This window comes from Perissodus microlepis, chromosome 5, assembly GCF_051167445.1.
Source record: "Perissodus microlepis isolate ML-2025 ecotype Zambia chromosome 5, ASM5116744v1, whole genome shotgun sequence".
NCBI classification, from domain to species: Eukaryota; Metazoa; Chordata; class Actinopteri; order Cichliformes; family Cichlidae; genus Perissodus; species Perissodus microlepis.
The window spans coordinates 2656310-2675090 of NC_140465.1; the positions used below are offsets into that span (position 1 = coordinate 2656310).

The following is an 18781-nucleotide window of genomic DNA, read 5'->3' on the forward strand; positions in this document are numbered from 1 at the left end:
GTACTGTTATTTCATGGTAGAAGGTAAATAAAACTGACAAAGCCAACCTAGTAGATTTAGTAGAATTGTTTTGAACCAATAATTTATAAAATCAAATGGCTATGAACCTCGAAACAAAAGAAATCAGCAAAATACTAGCTTTACTTTGCCAGCAGTATAATAATGACATAAAACTGCTTCAATAAAGCATTACTACATTTTCTTCTTTAAAAAAAAAAAATTTATTCTTCTTTTTTTTTAATCTTGGGTTGCTTTATCACATATATCACCAAATGGCAGAGCTTGGTCCAGATCCAGACGAAGTGCTCGTTCTGTCCAGACCAATAATCAGTGACAGAAAAAATTTGCCCGTAATACATAAACCCAGAGCACTGTTTTATCAGTACACCATAAAACAATGGTCGCAGGTAAACCAGTCCTTACAGTAATTGCCTACTGTTTACGTAGTTAGGTAGAAAAGCCAATCAAACCATAGCTTACTGCAGACACAAAATAGAGAGGAGCAGACATTGCGTGCTTGAAGGTGAAAAAAGTTGATTCAGAAAATAGAAATTTTAAAATTGAAAAAGAATATTTTTATTATTTGTAAGTAAGGCCTGAAGTTCACTCTGTTAGCCACATGTGTCCTAATTTGAACAAAAACTTAAATATTACTATAATGAAATGGAAATATATGGTTTCGATTTAACCCTAATCCATGGGATGAAAAGGACTTGAGATCTGGACCTTGTTGTGAAAGAAATCTTAGTAACCGGACCTGTTGGGTTTGTAATTGATTACCCCTGCTTTATCACATCATGTAAATTTTCACTTAATTAAAACGACATTGTGACACTGTAACTGAAATACACAAATTATAAATTGAAATTAAAATAATAATTTTTAAGGAATTAGAACACACTTACTTGCTGTGTTTCAACATTTAATTCTGTTAATAGAAAACAACAACAAAACACGGTGGCACGGTGGTTAGCACTGTTGCCACACAGCAAGAAGGTCCTGAGTTCAATTCCACCATCAGGCCGGGGTCTTTCTGTGTGGAGTTTGCATGTTCTCCCCGTGTTTGCGTGGGTTCCCTCCGGGTACTCTGGCTTCCTCCCACCGTCCAAAGACATGCAGCTTGTGGGGATAGGTGAATTGGATAATCCAAATTGTCACTAGGTGTGAATGTGTGAATGAATGTGAGTGCGAATGGTTGTCTGTCCCTGTGTGTTGGCCCTGCGACAGACTGGCGACCTGTCCAGGGTGTACCCTGCCTCTCGCCCTATGACAGCTGGGATAGGCTCCAGCGCCCCCTGCGACCCTGAAAAGGATAAGCGGAAGCGAATGGATGGATGGAACAAAACAATTGTCCTTCTCTCAACAATCTTTGTAACAAAACTTGAAATTGTTTGCAACTACAAACTACAGTTTGCTATACAAATAAAAATGTTCTGCACAAACAAAATAGAACAAAAAAAACATGCAGCAGAATACATATAGGAACATATAGCAATGAAACCAAGGTTACTCAAAACTTAGAGTAAATTCAAAGCAGCGTGTGCACTGACTGCACTAACTCTGCAGGTAGCTTAAAAGGTAGAGCCTCTAGCATCACCTTAGAAGAGTTAGTTCAATGGCTTAATAGTTAACTGACACTGTTAACTATATGAAATATAATATTGTGTGTGATAAAAACAAAAAATAATAATGAAATGGCTATTGTATTATCCAGAGGGCATCAAGTGGTCTTTAAGATTGTCAGAAAAGGTTTATAGCAGTCTTAAATGTGGATAACCCAGCCTGTTTAACCTAAAGTGATATTCAGGCAGGATAAAATTTGCAGATATCAAACTAAAGCATTTCAATTTTTTTTGTTTTCTGTTTTACAGTTTTGTAGTCAGCAGAACTGCAGAATTAAAACTAAAATTATTTACTCCCCAGATGTGAAATGATCCAAAGTAGGTTTAGACATCAACAGCTGTCTGTCAGGCAGAGTTTTGGAAATATGAAGATCCTTTCCTCAGGCTCCTTCTGAGCACTATGAACCACCTGGCATTTGAATGTGCAGCCTTGGTAATTCTTGGTGGGATTGAGTTTGAGGAAACTGAACATGGAGTACAGGCCGTTGACGTTCAGGCTGGGGGGAGTATTAAAGACACCAGAGACAACCTTGTCTCCATCTTTAGTCCATGTCACCAACACCTCCTCAGGACAAAAGTCTTTTATGTGCAGGTGCAAAGTACACTCTTCATTCACTTTAGGACACTGAGGTTCGTGGTTGATGAACATCACATCAGGAGGGGTTCCTGTTTGAACATACAAAGCAACACATGTAGTAAAGCATTATGGATATATTGATATTGAAGGATCGTTTTGAATAACTCTTGTTTGTATAATTTTCAATGAGAAAGAAAATGAAAACTGTGAAATGGAAATAAAGTAGTAATTCAAAGTAAAATTTTAAATAATTAAATTGCTAATTACAAGTCTAAAGTATCCTACTGGTAACAAAAAACCCAAAAAACTATTAAGATGTGGTTGAAATTTAGGATAGTAAGTAGATTTAGGATAGTGAGGCATAGACAACAAAAAAGATACCATGACCCACTACTTTCTAAAGTACCATTTTAAAGCTTCTGTCATCACCATCCTGGTTGTAAAACCCCAGATGTGATGAGGAGGGCAAGTTGTTAGCCAATGAGTGTACAGTTTCACAGATCATCAGTAGCTAAAGCTAGTTTAGTCACTTTGTTTTATTTTCTGACATTTGGGAATTTGACTTCAGTTTCTTTTAACACGTCAAAAAGAAACATAAATCTGTCATCATAACTGATTGAAAAGTAGTCCTTTTTAACACTGACTAGTCTATCTTCCCAGAGCATCATGGTCTCTGCTACCTTTGACTCTAAAGGTCAGGTTGTGATTTACCATAAATTGCAATCAATTTAATGCCAGAAAGGGACCTCTTATATGCCTCTGACCATTTTCAGACTGATCTCTGACCAGTGCTGTGTGAACATATAACAGAAAACTTAGCAACAAACCAATTATAAATTGTATCTTTAGGCACTGTGTTCAGCCTGTGACACACACACCTGATTTATTCCAATTTCTATAGTTCAATTATGAATCTATAACACAGTTATAGTCTTTTTACACCAACAAAAATTTCCATTAGCTGTCATATCTTAGCAGAAAGGTTCAGCGTGTCCTTAAAAACTTTGAGGAAACTACAAAACACGAAAGAGGACAAAAGAAAAAGTGGGAGGCCTTAAAACTATCTATAGGATTAGTATCATGTCCTTGAGAAATAAATTTGTAAACATTGTGGAGACTGTCGTGTTTGGGGCTACTAGTGGTGTTTGGGATGTTGTCAAAATTGATAGAATTATGACCATGGAAAACTATCGGGAGCTATGCATGGTGGTATTTTTTTGCACTGTACACATATTTCCATTTATGTCTGCATGTTTCATAAATCACTGCATCTAGGTCCCATTTCCTAGCAAGATATAAAGAAATGAGGGGGTGTCTCAAGACCTTTGCATACTACTGTACATCCATCATCACCAGGACATTTTCTTAACCAGCTAATCTAATCAGAGAGGCTGAGGTCTTTTAACATCTCCAGGAAGCTCCTGAGGATGTTTTACCAGCTGGTGTTTGCTGGAGTACTATTCTATGCTGTGGTGTGCTGGGAGAGCAGCACAGTAAAGAAGGACTCATCCAGGCTGGAAAAACTAATCAGGAAGGCTGGCTCTGTGGTCGGCATGAAGCTGGACACTCTGGTGACAGTGGCAGAGAAAAGGACATTAAAGAAACTGCTGGACATTATGGACAATGCTGGGCATCCTCTGCACACGGTCATAAATAACCAGAGGAGCCTATTCAGCGACAGGTTGCTTCTCCCAAAGTCAAGAACCAACAGACTTAAAAACTCCTTTGTCCCACACGCCATCAGACTGTTTAACTCTTCGTTGGAGGGGAGAGGGAGGGGAGACAGGGGGACAAAGGAGGGCGGGAACAACTGAGCTGTAGTGCTTTTTTTCACTGTGCAATATTTGCAATATTTTTTAATATTCGACTGTGCAATAATCACTGTGCAATAACTCAGTCGAATGTGGTATTGTTATTCATCCCTATTATATATTCTGTATTTATATATGTGTATATTTGTATATATGGTATATTTATGCTCATATCCTTACTCTCATTCCCCTTTATTTGGTATTTCAACTCTGTAACATGCTACTTCTGTCAGTGCTGTGCTACTGGAAACTGAATTTCCTGGAGGAACCCACCCGAGGGATTAATAAAGTTTCATCTAATCTCATCTAATCTAAAACATTTGAAGCTGCTACCTTGAGTGTTGATGTGGTAAAAGACATCCTTGTACCCCGGAGCTTGGAAGCTGGAGTGGTAAACACGGCAAGTGTACATGGCCCTCTCATCCTCTAGGGCCATGATGAGCTCGATCTTACTCCACACATTGTAGAGGCGGCTCTGGTCAGAGAAGGGGCCAAAGTGAGTGACGAGGTGGACCTTCTCCCCATCATTCCTGTACCATTCCAGGTCGATGTCCTGGGGGTAAAAGTTCTCCACGCGACAGCAGAGAACCAGCAGCTTCTCCACCTTTGGGATCTGAGGAATGCTGGAGATCTTAAGAAAAGATGGTTCTACTGGAAATATGTGAGTGTGTGTGGTGGGAGGAGAGTACATGAGAAGAAAATGAAGTCAGTCAACAGGCATAATTTTATAATTAAATTATGTAGTCAAACATGCTAATGGTAGAAAAAGCTAAGATTGTGTCATACCATAAATACAGTTAGGTCCATAAATATTTGGACACAGACAACTTTTTTCTAATTGTGGTTCTGTACATTACTGCAACGAATTTGAAATGAAACCACTCAGATGGAGTTGAAGTGCAGACCTGCAGCTTTAATTCAGTGGGTTGAACAAAAAGATAAAAATAAAATGTGAGGAACCAAAGCAATCTTAACACAATCCCTTTATTACAGGGGCTCAAAAGCAACAGGACAGATTAAATAACTGAAAATAAAATGTTCATTTCTAACACTTGTATGAAAACCCTTTGCTGGCAATGACAGCCTGAGGTCTTGAACTCATGTATGAACTCAGATGTTGGGCTTCCTCCTTTTAATGCTCTGCCAGGCTGTTACTGCAGCGGCTTTCAGTTGCTGTCTGTTTGTGAGCTTTTGTGTCTGAAGTTTAGTCTTCAGCAAGTGAAATGCTCTGTTGGGCTAAGATCAGGTGACTTGGCCATTCAAGAATATTCCACTTCTTTGCTTTAAAAAACTCCTGAGTTGATTTGGCTGTATGTTTGGGTCATTGTAAATCCATATTATGAAACACTGCCCAATCAATTTGACTCCATTTAGCTGGATTTGAGCAGACAGTATGTCCCTGAACACCTCAGAATTCATTCGGCTGCTTCTATCCTCTGTCACATCATCAGTAAACACTAGTGTCCCAGTGCCACTAACAGCCATGCACACTGCCTCTGCTGTGTTTTACAGATGATGTGGTATGCTTCTCCCCTGGAGAGTGTTGTTTACTTAATTGGGGTTTCTCATCGCCATGGAAATAATTCTGCAATCATCCACCACTGTTCACAAGTGCTTCTTTCTTTCTCAGGATGTACCAAACTGTAGATTTTGCCACTCAATTTATTGTACCAATATTAGGAGTGGGTTTTTTCTGTTTTCTCAGCTTTAGGATGGCTTCTTTTCAACAGCATGGAGCTGGCCACCTGTTTTCTGTTCACAGCAAAATCTTCCAAATGCAAGCACCAAACCTTAAATCAACTCCTGGCCTTTTATCTACTTAATTGATAATGACATAACAAAGGAATTGCCCACACTTGCCTGTGAAATAGCACTTTGAGTAAACTGTCCAATTACTTTTGTTTTGATGCATGCTCAATCATTCAGGTAAGTAAATCTCCAAAAGTTGATTCTGTTGTTCTGGACGTAGCGTTTTGTGGGAGAAACGTTTCGTCACTCATCCAAGTGACTTCTTCAGTCTCAGCTGACTACAGGTTTCTAATCTTATAAGCAGTACATTTGCATAATGACTGAAACCAGCCCACTGAAGGAACAATGGGCTGGGAGGTCAGTTCCTTAATCTTAACGTTTCTCCCACAAAACGCTACGTCCAGATGAACAGAATCAACTTTTGGAGATACACATAATGTTCAATGTCCATTGTCAAACTACAGTAAACAGGTAAAAAAAAAAAACTTGTGTTAGAGTTCTAATATATCTGGACCAAACTGTAAATGATTGTCGTTAAATAACAATGAAAGTAGTTTTTTTCAGGATTGGCAAGCCATGCAGCCCCAAATGAGATTGTTTAATTTAAATACAACAAAAACAAAAAAAACCCCAGAAGTTTCCAGTAACACAAACATTTAGTGCCTTCTTACAAATCCCCTTTGGGGTTGTGACAAGAAGGAGATCTAGCATAAATTTTATCGTTGAATCTTTCATTAACCTCATGGGAAGTAAAAGCCAAAGATGAGGACTTTTGGAATGATGTCATCAGATATATGAATCAAAGATGTTTGGTGCGATTATGTCGCCTTATATGTAGACACCACTTAAAATAGGATCATGTGTTTATTTTCCCAAAATCTGGCGAACTTCCTATTTCATTTAATTTGTCTCTGGCTAACACAGAGAGACAGACAAACATTTATACTCACATTCACGCCTATGGGCAATTTAGATTCACCAACTAACCCCAATAACTGCATGTCTTTGGGGGCATGTGGGACTGTGGGAAGAAGCCAGAGAACCTGGAGAAAACCCAGCACATGTATAGAGAACATGCAAACTCTACAGAGGCCACAGCCAGTGCATTTGAACCAAGCCACTGTGCCTCCTAGTCTGGTATATAACTATATATACTATATACAAACCAGATTCCAAAAAAGTTGGGACACTAAACAAATTGTGAATAAAAACTGAATGCAATGATGTGGAGATGGCAAATGTCAATATTTTATTCAGAATAGAACGTAGATGACAGATCAAAAGTTCAATCCGAGAAAATGTATCATTTGAAAGGAAAAATATGTTGATTCAAAATTTCACGGTGTCAACAAATCCCAAAAAAGTTGGGACAAGTAGCAATAAGAGGCTGGAAAAAGTAAATTTGAGCATAACGAAGAGCTGGAAGACCAATTAACACTAATTAGGTTAATTGGCAACATGATTGGGTATAAAAAGAGCTTCTCAGAGTGGCAGTGTCTATCAGAAGCCAAGATGGGTAGAGGATCACCAATTCCCACAATGTTGCGCAGAAAGATAGTGGAGCAATATCAGAAAGGTGTTACCCAGCGAAAAATTGCAAAGACTTTGCAGTTATCATCATCAACTGTGCATAACATCATCCGAAGATTCAGAGAATCTGGGACAATCTCTGTGCGTAAGGGTCAAGGGCAATGTTCCCTCTAAGCTGCGCACGTGTGCAATTGCGCACTGCTGGCAAAAAAAAAATCTAACCTGAATTGAAATTAAAATTAAAACTTTAACAATTCTGTTTTGCAGTGTTAGTCAGTAAGTGACTGGCTGCTCCCATATGGGATTAGAACGATGCCACCTTATCCCATAGTCCAGCCAATGATGCGATTCACATTCGTATATACGCAGCTAATCGTTGACAGGCTATGACAGCGTCCTTATGCGCCGACACCGGTGTTTTAGCGAGCAAAGCGGCTGATGTGGAGTGAAGCCACGTTAATGACAACGTGTAAAACCATTGGAGATGTGAGCAGGACAGACGGAACAATTCAGGGAAAAAGTGTGGACTTTATACCAGTTTTTAAATTGTGTTGATAGGCCACATAAAACCAGAGTTATGATAAAAATATCTGCAATGTTTGGTTTTCTTCCTGAATACTGTCGTTGTTTATATTTACTGCGGGAAAAACGGTAAAAATGGCGTTTTATAAGGAAAACGCTCAAAAGCCTGTGAGCAAAAACAAAACCAAAAAAAACCCCACCCTTTCCTATTGGTGGAAAAATGTACCATGTCGACCAATCAAAAACTGATATGGCAACATGGCCTTTAGTTGTTTAGGAAGGGGGAAGTTTTAGGAGTGACAGCGGTGCTTTGAGATGTGAGAGATTTGCGACGTTTAGCGCAAATCTTGTGTAGTTAGTGTGTAGTGTAGTCAATAGTTTTGTTGTGTGTCAGAACAATGAGGCGACTGCTGAATGTTACAGGTGTTACAGCAGTGATACATCTCCTGTTGTCAGGCCTGCAGGTATCAGGCTGTTGTTCTCCTTTATCTCATAGTGGACAGAAATTATTTTTTGGAGTGGCACAAATAATTTGTGTGGCATCAGATTTGATGCAGAACAGCTGATTGTTCTGTAAATAGTTTGAAATATTTTTTTAAAAGTGCCCTGGCTGCATTAAAAAAATAGCTGCAAAAAACTTTGTTGTTTGCCAAACTGAGTTACTTTTTTGAAGTAGTAACTATATAATTAATTGCCCAACATTGGTCATTATATACTGTATTTTGCAGACAGAGTACAGGACTCTCTCCCAGACCACAGACTCATAATACAAGTCAGAGCTTTATTTAAAAAAGAAAGAAAGTTGTTTTCAAAATTGGAGTTCAAGTTATTTTTACTTCCAATAGTGTTAACATACTACACAGGTCAATGACTAGATTTTTTTTTACATTTTCATTGTAAGTGGGCTAAAGCAGTTAATTAAAAGTAGTCTAACATAAATGTAAATGCTGTAATTTGATTATTTTAATAAACCATGTAACTTGGATGGATTCGATGCTGGCGTGACCACAGTGCACACGTCTGATGTCGCTCACAGTGGTCCAAGGAACCGCTCAGGGAGTTTGTGTGTTCGCTCAGACACGTGAAAAATTAGAGGGAACATTGGTCAAGGGCGTAAACCCATACTGGATGCCCGTGATCTCCGGGCCCTTAAACGACACTGCACCACAAACAGGAATGCTACTGTAAAGGAAATCACAGAATGGGCTCAGGAATACTTCCAGAAACCATTGTCAGTGAACACAATCCACCGTGCCATCCGCCATTGCCAGATGAAACTCTACAGTGCAAAGAAGAAGCCATTTCTAAGCAAGATCCACAAGCTCAGGCGTTTTCACTGGGCCAGGGATCATTTAAACTGGAGTGTGGCAAAATGGAAGACTGTTCTGTGGTCAGACGAGTCACGATTTGAAGTTCTTTTTGGAAATGTGGGACGCCATGTCATCCGGACCAAGGAGGACAAGGACAACCCAAGTTGTTATCAACGCTCAGTTCAGAAGCCTGCATCTCTGATGGTATGGGGTTGCAAGAGTGCGTGTGGCATGGGCAGCTTGCATGTCTGGAAAGGCACCATCAATGCAGAAAAATATATTCAGGTTCTAGAACAACATATGCTCCCATCCAGACGTCATCTCTTCCAGGGAAGACCCTGCATTTTTCAACAAGATAATGCCAGACCACATTCTGCATCAATCACAACATCATGGCTGCGTAGGAGAAGGATCCGGGTACTGAAATGGCCAGTCTGCAGTCCAGATCTTTCACCTATAGAGAACATTTGGCGCATCATAAAGAGGAAGGTGCAACATAGAAGGCCCAAGATGATTGAACAGTTAGAGGCCTGTATTAGACAAGAATGGGAGAGCATTCCTATTGCTAAACTTGAGAAACTGGTCTCCTCGGTCCCCAGACGTCTGTTGAGTGTTGTAAGAAGAAGGGGAGATGCCACACAGTGGTGAAAATGGCCTTGTCCCAACTTTTTTGGGATTTGTTGACACCATGACATTTTAAATCACCATATTTTTCCCTTAAAATGATAACTTTTCTTAGTTTAAACTTTTGTTCCGTGATTTATGTTCTATTCTGAATAAAATATTGACATTTGCCATCTCCACATCATTGCATTCAGTTTTTATTCACAATTTGTTTAGTGTCCCAACTTTTTTGGAATCTGGTTTGTATATAAGTTATGGTACAGAACTTAATTATATAATGTAATATAGATAAATAGAATTTCAACACAATCATTACTTCTTTTCTATAAATAGGATTAAATATGCCTACTGCACTTACTGGTACACGTGGATTGGGTCACGTGTTTCTCCAGTTAAACTTTTTAGAGTTAGGATGCATGGCATTATGGGATTCCAACACAGTCTCATGACATTTCTCGAAATAGTTGTAATATTTAATCTTTAATCTATTGTTATTTGTTCCTGGAAACAAATTTTATCGTTTTTTTTCTGTATCAGTTCATGTCCATTTACACGTATTGAATATTTCCCACTTTTAAAGGTTGCATTTTAGTGATTAAGAGGAATTGGGGGCGGAGTTAAAAACTTTTGCCACCGTGCTGTGTATGACAATTTCAAGTCATACACATCACAGATTTTCAAACAGCTTGTTTGAGGTTAGGGATTAAAAACTTATAATTAGAAAAAGATTGTGGTTTGGGAAGAATAGTTGCCACATCTTTTAAAGCTTTCTTTTCTCAGTGTGATACTTTCTGTGTTTCTCTGGAAAAAAAAATCATGCTTCTGTCATGAAATATCCTCCCTATTAAAAGAACTTTAATTACAAATCCATGCTCACACTCACAAAAAACGTAACAGTTTGTGTGCACATGAACATGTTTTCTTATGAAACCGGGCTGAGGATTTCCCCACTGAGCTGAATTCTCAGAGTGCCCTGTCTGATAATCTGCTCCCAAAGCCAAAACTACTCACCTTTAACCTTGACTGTGGTCTCCCTTCTGAAGCTCCTGTCCTTGCACCACACTACACACTGGTATTTGGTTTGGTCTTCAGTAACAGTCAGAAATACAGGCAGGAGAGATGTGTGATTTTTGCCATCTGACTGCAGACAAGCCCGTTCGCTGAGATCCTCAGTCTCCAGCAGGGAATCTGAAGAACCTGACTCTGACTGAATCACTGAGTCTGGACTGGTTCTTTGTTTAAACCATTTCACTTTGAGCTCCCACCTTGTGGCTCCCTGAATGGTGCACTTCAGTTCTGTGGGTACCTGAGCGTATATGATGTTGGGCTGACTGATTTCCGAAACATTAAATGGAACTGTGAAGAGAAATAGCAGCATTTTCTTTTCATTTTAATGAAATCGAACTTTTTCAAAATCAAACAAATTTTATGATATCTAGGTAAAACTTTAAAGGGATGGTAATAAAGGGATAAAGAAGGCTCCCTAAATACAGATTTGAATTTAAAATCCTTCTCATCACATAGAAGGTCTTGAATAATCAGGCTCTGCTTTATCTTAAAGGCTTCATAGTATCGTATCACCCCAATAAAGTAATCCACTTTCAGACTGCGGGCTTACTTGTGGTTCCTAAAGTATTTAAAAGTAGAATGGGAGGAGTAGAACAGGAGGCTTTCAGGCTTTCTTCTGTGAAACCAGCTTCCAGTTTGGATTTGGGAAAGAACACCCTCTCTACTTTTAAGATTAGGCTTAAAACTTTCCTTTTTGACAAAGCAAGTGGTCCCTTTCTGGCATCCTGCTTATCCCTTAGTTACGCTGTAATAGATCTAGGCTTATCCACAGCATGTCTTTGTCCGGTCTTCAATGGATGAAGAGCAATATTGGCCAAACAGCACTAACTAAAATGGGGATTTATTTTTAACATATTAAATTGAATTTGTTTTTGGTTTTATTGGATCATTTATTTAGAAACTGGAAAATATGGCATGAAAAATATGTTGTTTTATAAAAATATGCTATAATATTCTTGTTAACGAGGTAGTTACATTTCCTTGGAAGAAAAAAAGAAACTTTTCTGTTTTTTTCACAAATAAAACTCTGAATGTAACCATGAGGTCAACTCCAATTTGGTCTATTCAGAGTAGTCTTAAGCTGTAGTTTTTCCCTTAATTTACACATAGTTGCCAAATTTGTTAAATCTGTAGACATCTTTAATGTGAACATCTGACATTATCGCATTCAAATAAGACCAAGCAAAGAAAATTATCAAAATTTAACAAAAAAAATGTGCTTGTGTTGATACATACCTTTGTAAAAATATCTGTAGAGATATAAAGATCCTCCAGTAACACAGGTGACCAGTAGCAAAGTTATTACACTTGTAACAGCTATCACAGTGGCTGTACTGTGAAGCGGCTCTGATGGAGCTGAAGGAAAAGCACATGAAAGTAACATAGTAAATATTAAATGGAATGGTTCTTATATCGTGCTTTTCTTCTCTACTGGAAAACTCAAGTGAACTACAGGTGCTTTTGCTTTGTACTTTGCTTTTTTGTGCTTCCTGTCTAACATTCACACGCACTCATACGCCAATGGACACATCAGAAAGCAACTTTTGGTTCTTGCCCAAGGATACTTTGCCATGCAGACCGGAGCAGCCAGGAATCAAACTATCAATCTTCTGATTACCTGCGCTAGAGTATACCACTATGTATCTATGAAATCAAGCAATCCAAAGAATAAATGAATAAAATCCCACCTTGAACAGCCAGTGTTACAGATCGGTTGTACAGACCATTGTAGGTCTGGTGCTCAACTTGGCAGATGACATGTATTTCTCCACCCCTTAGAACTGAGGAGTGCAGCGTGATGCCACTACGAATGCTGTAGGTGCCATCTGGATTGTGTACAGCCAGCTCATTGCAGACACGGGACAGTTGGCCCAATCCTGCATGGATGGTCTGGGTGCCATTTTGGATCAGCCACGTCACAGCCACTTTCTCTGGGTAGAAACCTGTTACATCACACTGTATGGTTTTCTCCTGTCCTTCTCCCACTGTTGCCTTTTCTGGGAGCAACACTGAAGGCAGAGCTGAAGGTGTACGGTTCAGAAACAGATATTACATTGTTATCATTAACATTATTTAAAATGATTGTGCTTGAATTCGACAATTTGCACAAAAATGGATATAATGTCACTAATTGTTTTGTGCATCTTGGTCTTGAAGCTATGAAGACCATAAAGTCCTCAGTAACACATTTATTATTAATCAAGTGAGCAGTTGGGTAATTTTCTTAAAAAGAAAGTACACCCTCGTTCAATGCTAAGGTTTTATAGGCATAATAAAAAATATCCAGTAAAGATAATCACAGATTAACATGGCATGTTACGCCATTATTTATTTAACAAAAACTAAGCCAAAATGCAAAACCACCTTTAGCTGCATCCATCCATCGCTTATGTAACGAATGACCACTGTACAGGATTCAGTACAGCCCAAGTTTGTTATTTTCATTTATCAAAGCTTAACATGGAAGCTCTGTAGAGCACTAGTGGGATCTGCCAGCAGCAAACACAACTGGCAGATCTCCATACCGTGCTGCTGATAAGCTGCACCCTGGAATTTTTACAACTTTGAGACAGTTCATTTAGGTTTGCAGGCAACTGTTTGTGCACATATACATGTGTATATATACGTGTGTATATATATGTGTGTGTGTATATATATATATATATATATATATATATATATATATATATATAGATATATATGTTACTGTAAATCTTATGAGAATACTACCTTTTTAAACTTTGAGAATAAATTCATGCATGCATAAATTTCATACAGCGTGATGTCTTAAACAAAAAATAACCTGCAGCTTGTCTGTTTGGTGAAGCTCGCTGACATCTGAAATGTCACATTTTAAATTACCTGCAACTTCACTTTAAAATTTCTCCTTTTTTGTATTACTGAGCTAGATAAACACTGTGGCTTTCTTGGCCCATATAACTCTCAGGCGTACCGAGCACTTTCAGAGCAGTGGACTCTGTGTAGATCAGAGGATTGATGACTCTGCAGGTGTACAGCCCTTCATCTCCTACAGTGACATTATGAAGGTGCAGCGACGCATCACTCTGACGCAGGCACGTTTCATTCACCACAGAGCCTTCTTTGTACACATGAGCTCTTCCATCTTCCACCGTGTACACCATGCTCTTCTTTGTGTGTTTGTCCACCATGTTCCATTCAATACTAAGAGCACTCCACTCCACTAGCTTATGCGGTGTGTCGAACATGCAGCTGAGCGTTACCTCATTGCCCACTAAGACACTGAGCTCTCTGGTGATCTCAGCCAAGGAACCTGGAAGGAGTCATGTAGACTATGAGAATGAAAAGGACAGAGCTGTCATTTACAAGCCGGAACACTGACAAACACTCACCTTTACAGTACAAGGCAAGAACCATGAGTTTAATCGTCATGTTTGTAATACGCTGCTGATCCATGGGGTCTCAGATGTTACCGTCACTGTAAATTAAAAATGAAAGCGACATGTGACACATTCGTTTTTACTTGGGTGTGTTCGCACAATTCAAACACAGTTAACTAAAGATCACGTGGTGCGTTACAAATCCTGTGTTATTAAGCATGGTTGTGGTGGCTAAACATTCACCTTAAGTGTCTGCTTATCAGTCATAGTGCACCTCCTCTTGGACTTTGACCTGCCTACCTGACTTCTAGTGCCATTCAGACTCAGAATTTTAACTGCAGAAGAAAACCAAAGAGGCACAAGGAGAATCTGCAAACACTATCCACAAAGGCTCCAGCCAACCATGAAATTTAAACCCAAAACCCTGTATGTATGTCGTCACCAGTAAGTTCTGGTTTGGTCTAACCATTACAAATTGGTACTTGTGAAAATTTCTGGTAATTTCTATTCCAAAGTTTGTTCTGCATCCAACATGTTCACTGTATTGCTGTAGGGTCTTTACTTTACAATATAAAGCACCTTGAGGCAACCGTTGTTGGAATTTGCTATATAATTAAAACTGACCTGAACTAAAGTCACTTGAATAGCTGACTGTTCTCTACAAGTAACCTTCTCCGTGATTGAGGAAACACTCATTTCTGCTGTCTTTAAAATCCTGCATCACTGCTTCAGCTATCAGTGCTCATGTCAAAAGGAATGCAGTAGTTTTATAAAGTTCTTAATACTAAATTGATCCACTTGTGTGTGTGTTCATAAATTCAGTTTACCGGTTCCATTTTTCATGGAACACAAACTACTTGATATATATACATATACACACATATCTATCTATGTATGTCTCAATTCCCTTTTGCCCCTACGGGCAGTCTATCCTTCAAGCTCGGGTCCTCTACCTGGGAGCCTGACCCTCAAACCTGGGAGCTTGAGGATACTGAGCAGTACCTTAGGTGCTTTTATATAAATCACCACATAAACTGCAAGATCTGAGGCCCCATTTATTAGAAATATTGTTATATTCAATTACAATTTTTGCATAATGTTAATTTACAGACTGTGCACAACAGTGTCTTAATTTCAGCGTTATGAAATTCCACAAGTTTGCCCCTGTACACACATGGGGAGTATCTTCACCCCACCATTGACCTCTTCCTTCCCCTCAACCGAACCTCGTCAAGCTTTTTAATGACAGCTGATGACTTCTTGGATGACGCTGTGTAGCTTTTCAGCAGCTTCTCAAACAGTTCCTCTGTGTTGGGGTGGGTACTGAGGAAGGCTTTCTCCAGCACATACAAGTCCACGCCCTTATCCTCGGGCAGAGCAGAGATGTAACTCAGACCAAAATCTATGAGGACCAGGTCGGATTCTCCTCCCTCTGGGCTGGGTCTCAGCAGCATGTTGGAGGTGGTCAGGTCTCCGTGGATGACATCTTCATCGTGAATTTTAGCCAGGACCTGCCCCACGCGCTCGGCCAGCCTCTGCAACTTCAGCTCCTTGCAGGAGTCAGACTGTTGAGCAGATGCAATATAGTCACGCACAGTTGAGGAACCCACAATGTCCTCCAGGAAGATACAGTGGCAGGTATAGTCCACAAAGTAGACTACAGGGGCAGATATTCCTGTGAAGAAGAAAAAGTCTGATTTTACAAACTTTGTGTGACTACAATACCATTCAATTATCGATTAAGGTTTGTGTGTGGCTAAAAGATGTTTCAGTGTGGGCGGAGCAGATTTTAGAGAAATTGTTCAGATCCATGTTGAATAGATAACACAGAAGTTGAGAATGCACAACAAAACATAAGAGATAAAATGTGAGAAGGGTTGAATTTGTAATTTTTCATGAAGTTGACTTTATGCAGAAGCTGTGACTAAACATCTGTGGAAGCATTTGCTCATCTATTGTGCCCCCTGGTGGAGAAGAAGGGGTTTGTAGACAACATATACCAACTATGAGTTATGTAGGGATCACTTTCTTGCATTTGAATGAAACGAGCAAAGGAATAAACACATTCCACTTTGTTGTTAATCTACTAATGGCTGCTTAATCTTTTAGTCACAAACCAGAAAACTAAATCATCGTGCAAGTATAAATATTCACATATCTGAAGCTTCCAACAAGGTAGAACTGCTGCTGTGTACGTCTCTGCAGACTGAATATCGTCTGTTGTTCAGATAATAAAAGCAATTTAGCTGAAAAGTCAATCTGGCTTAATCATTGACTCAGAAACTAACGACCAGCAAAGCCCTGGCAGCAAACACAACTGGCAGATCTCCATACCGTGCTGCTTGGAGATAGTTGGCTACTAACCCTCCTGACATCATTCAGAGGGTTAGTAGCCAACTAACCCTCTGAATGATATCCAGAGGGTTAGTTGGCTACAAATATTCTTAAACCACCTTGGGGTGGTGCTAATTTGATCACCTCCACCAGCGGAGGACTTGCCTGCTCTCCGACACCGTAATATGGCGCGGACCTCCTGCACGGTCCTGCGGTGTGTTAGCTTTTCGTCTAAGGCTGGGTGTCTGTAGCGTTTAGGGAACCTTTCCTTCACTATGGTTGGCGTTCCCAGAAACTCGGCCCGGTATATCCGGGCTTCTGCCCCTTGCTTCAACAACTCTGCCTGCCTGAGGAACTCAGGGACTGCCATGTTGTTCTCCCGCGCCATGTTTACTTCCTCCTCCACGCTGTGCGGTCCCTCCGTTTTCCTCCGTGCTCTTTTTTACGTCTGCCACCTAGCGACCACAAAAATACCTACACATAAATACAGAGAAACGTTTTCGATGTAGAACACATATACACAAATAATACACAAAATATACACAAATAACCTATGACTCACAAAGTTCACGCCATCTAAAACCGGCTTCTTGAACATGACTCGGGTTCACTGTACATAAAGAGGCCTTCATTGTTACTATTAATGCAATAGACCACCTTTTGAATGTAGTGGAGCAGTGATTCAAATGATGGAGCTGACAAATCTGCAGGAGCTGTGTGATGGCAGCATGTCAACATGGACCAAACTCTCTAAAGAATGTTTTCATCACCTTGCAAAAACAATGCCTTTGAAAACTGAGGCAGTTCTGAGGGAAAAGGCGGTACAACACAGTGTACCTAATAAAGTGGCCAGTTAGTGTATTCATTCAATTCGATTCATTTATATAGTGTCAAATCATAACAACAGTCGCCTAAAGGCACTTTATTTATAATGTAAAGACCCAGCAGTAATAATAGTATTAACATTTTAAGTGTAGTTTGCATTGATACAACCTGTTACATCCATATCAGCATTTTCAAATTGAAGACAGCCGTCGGCCATTCTGCTGCTTACCTAAACCCTTCAATCCCAGTTCTGAGCGGGTGTGTTTTTTTTGTTTTTATTGCTTTGTCGCAATCATGCTTGGTGAGGATGATTTTATTTAACAGCTTTACTCCTGGCACCTGATAACCACTCCGAGTTATTTGCCATTACTGACAAAATACAAGATGGGGTCAGGATGAAAAACTGTTCAGCAAATTAAGGATAAAGTAGAATTTGTAAATCCTGTGGCTTTGTTATATCACTTTTCTTTTCTTTTTTTTTCTTTAAGTAACTCAAAGATCCCTGAATCTACATTTCTGAGAGGATAATGAAAAGAAAAGACATTGGTGGAATTTCCAAAGGAAAAAAAAACTTTTTTAAAAACTTATCTGGTAGTTTTATGTCATTGTTTTTTTATATCACTGTGACTACAGGTTTTAAAATTTGTTTAGACAAAAAAATAGCTGCCCACAGTAGTTTCAACATGGAGGGTGGTGAAGCTCATTTCTAGAAATTTGAGATCAAATTGTCTTCTTTATATATACTTTGGAAGACTCCTACAAAACCATTTAAAAAAAATAATTCTATAGTACATTCTGTCCAAAAAAATAATCCATTGGCAGGTTGAAGACAAATGGCACCTTCCTGGCCTGCCAGATCTTGATAAATTTAAAAGGGGATGGCAAATAGGAGGAGAGGGGCATGAAAACAATGATAAACTTTTGTGTGGCAGGAAGTCGGCGTTGATAGACATACCACTGGAAGGGGGATTTGTGGGGTGTGGTCCTGCTATTGAACTTCAGATACATTATCTCCAGTATGAATTCCATATTAAACACATATTTCTAAGGTACCATCAGCGCAACATTTTCATTGAAAATTAAATCGATTATATGAACACACACAAACAGAGGTTGTTAAACAGTATTTCTGTTCAGCTACAATATAGTGTAATTAATTAAGGCAAGCCTTCAGTGTATACAGTATATAGATTTCTTACATATCTTTTTTTTTAAATGTAAGAATACTTTCTACAGCTTTAATTATTCTAGAAACCGTCAGTGTCAGCACTGCAGATTATGTGATATTATATTATGTTTACTGCACTGACATATCACTGTCATCACCAGTAATTATATCACAGTTAATAATATGCGCAAAATGCAGTACGAGTATTTTTTTAACTCTTCAGCTATTTATGCTACTTATAAAATAAATAGTTAACTATACTACCAAACTCAGCACGTCACT

At 39.1% G+C, this 18781-nt stretch overlaps 2 protein-coding genes across 2 annotated transcripts; both read right to left on the minus strand.

Annotated features, from left to right (window-relative positions):
- Positions 1 to 909: 909 nt before the first annotated feature.
- LOC146386373 (uncharacterized) lies at positions 910 to 15113 on the minus strand. The gene is made up of 7 exons (XM_084927380.1): positions 14185 to 15113; positions 13767 to 14105; positions 12502 to 12834; positions 12050 to 12169; positions 10757 to 11101; positions 4344 to 4661; positions 910 to 2288 (listed from the first exon to the last, which is right to left on the minus strand). The coding sequence occupies exons 1-7, from the start codon at positions 14246 to 14248 to the stop codon at positions 1954 to 1956; spliced, it is 1854 nt and encodes a 617-aa protein (XP_084783506.1). The 5' UTR covers positions 14249 to 15113; the 3' UTR covers positions 910 to 1953.
- Positions 15114 to 15214: 101 nt separating this feature from the next.
- tp53rk (TP53 regulating kinase) lies at positions 15215 to 16945 on the minus strand. The gene is made up of 2 exons (XM_084927378.1): positions 16672 to 16945; positions 15215 to 15847 (listed from the first exon to the last, which is right to left on the minus strand). Exons 1-2 carry the CDS (start codon positions 16892 to 16894, stop codon positions 15360 to 15362), a joined length of 711 nt encoding a protein of 236 aa, XP_084783504.1. The 5' UTR covers positions 16895 to 16945; the 3' UTR covers positions 15215 to 15359.
- Between the last annotated feature and the right edge of the window lie 1836 nt (positions 16946 to 18781).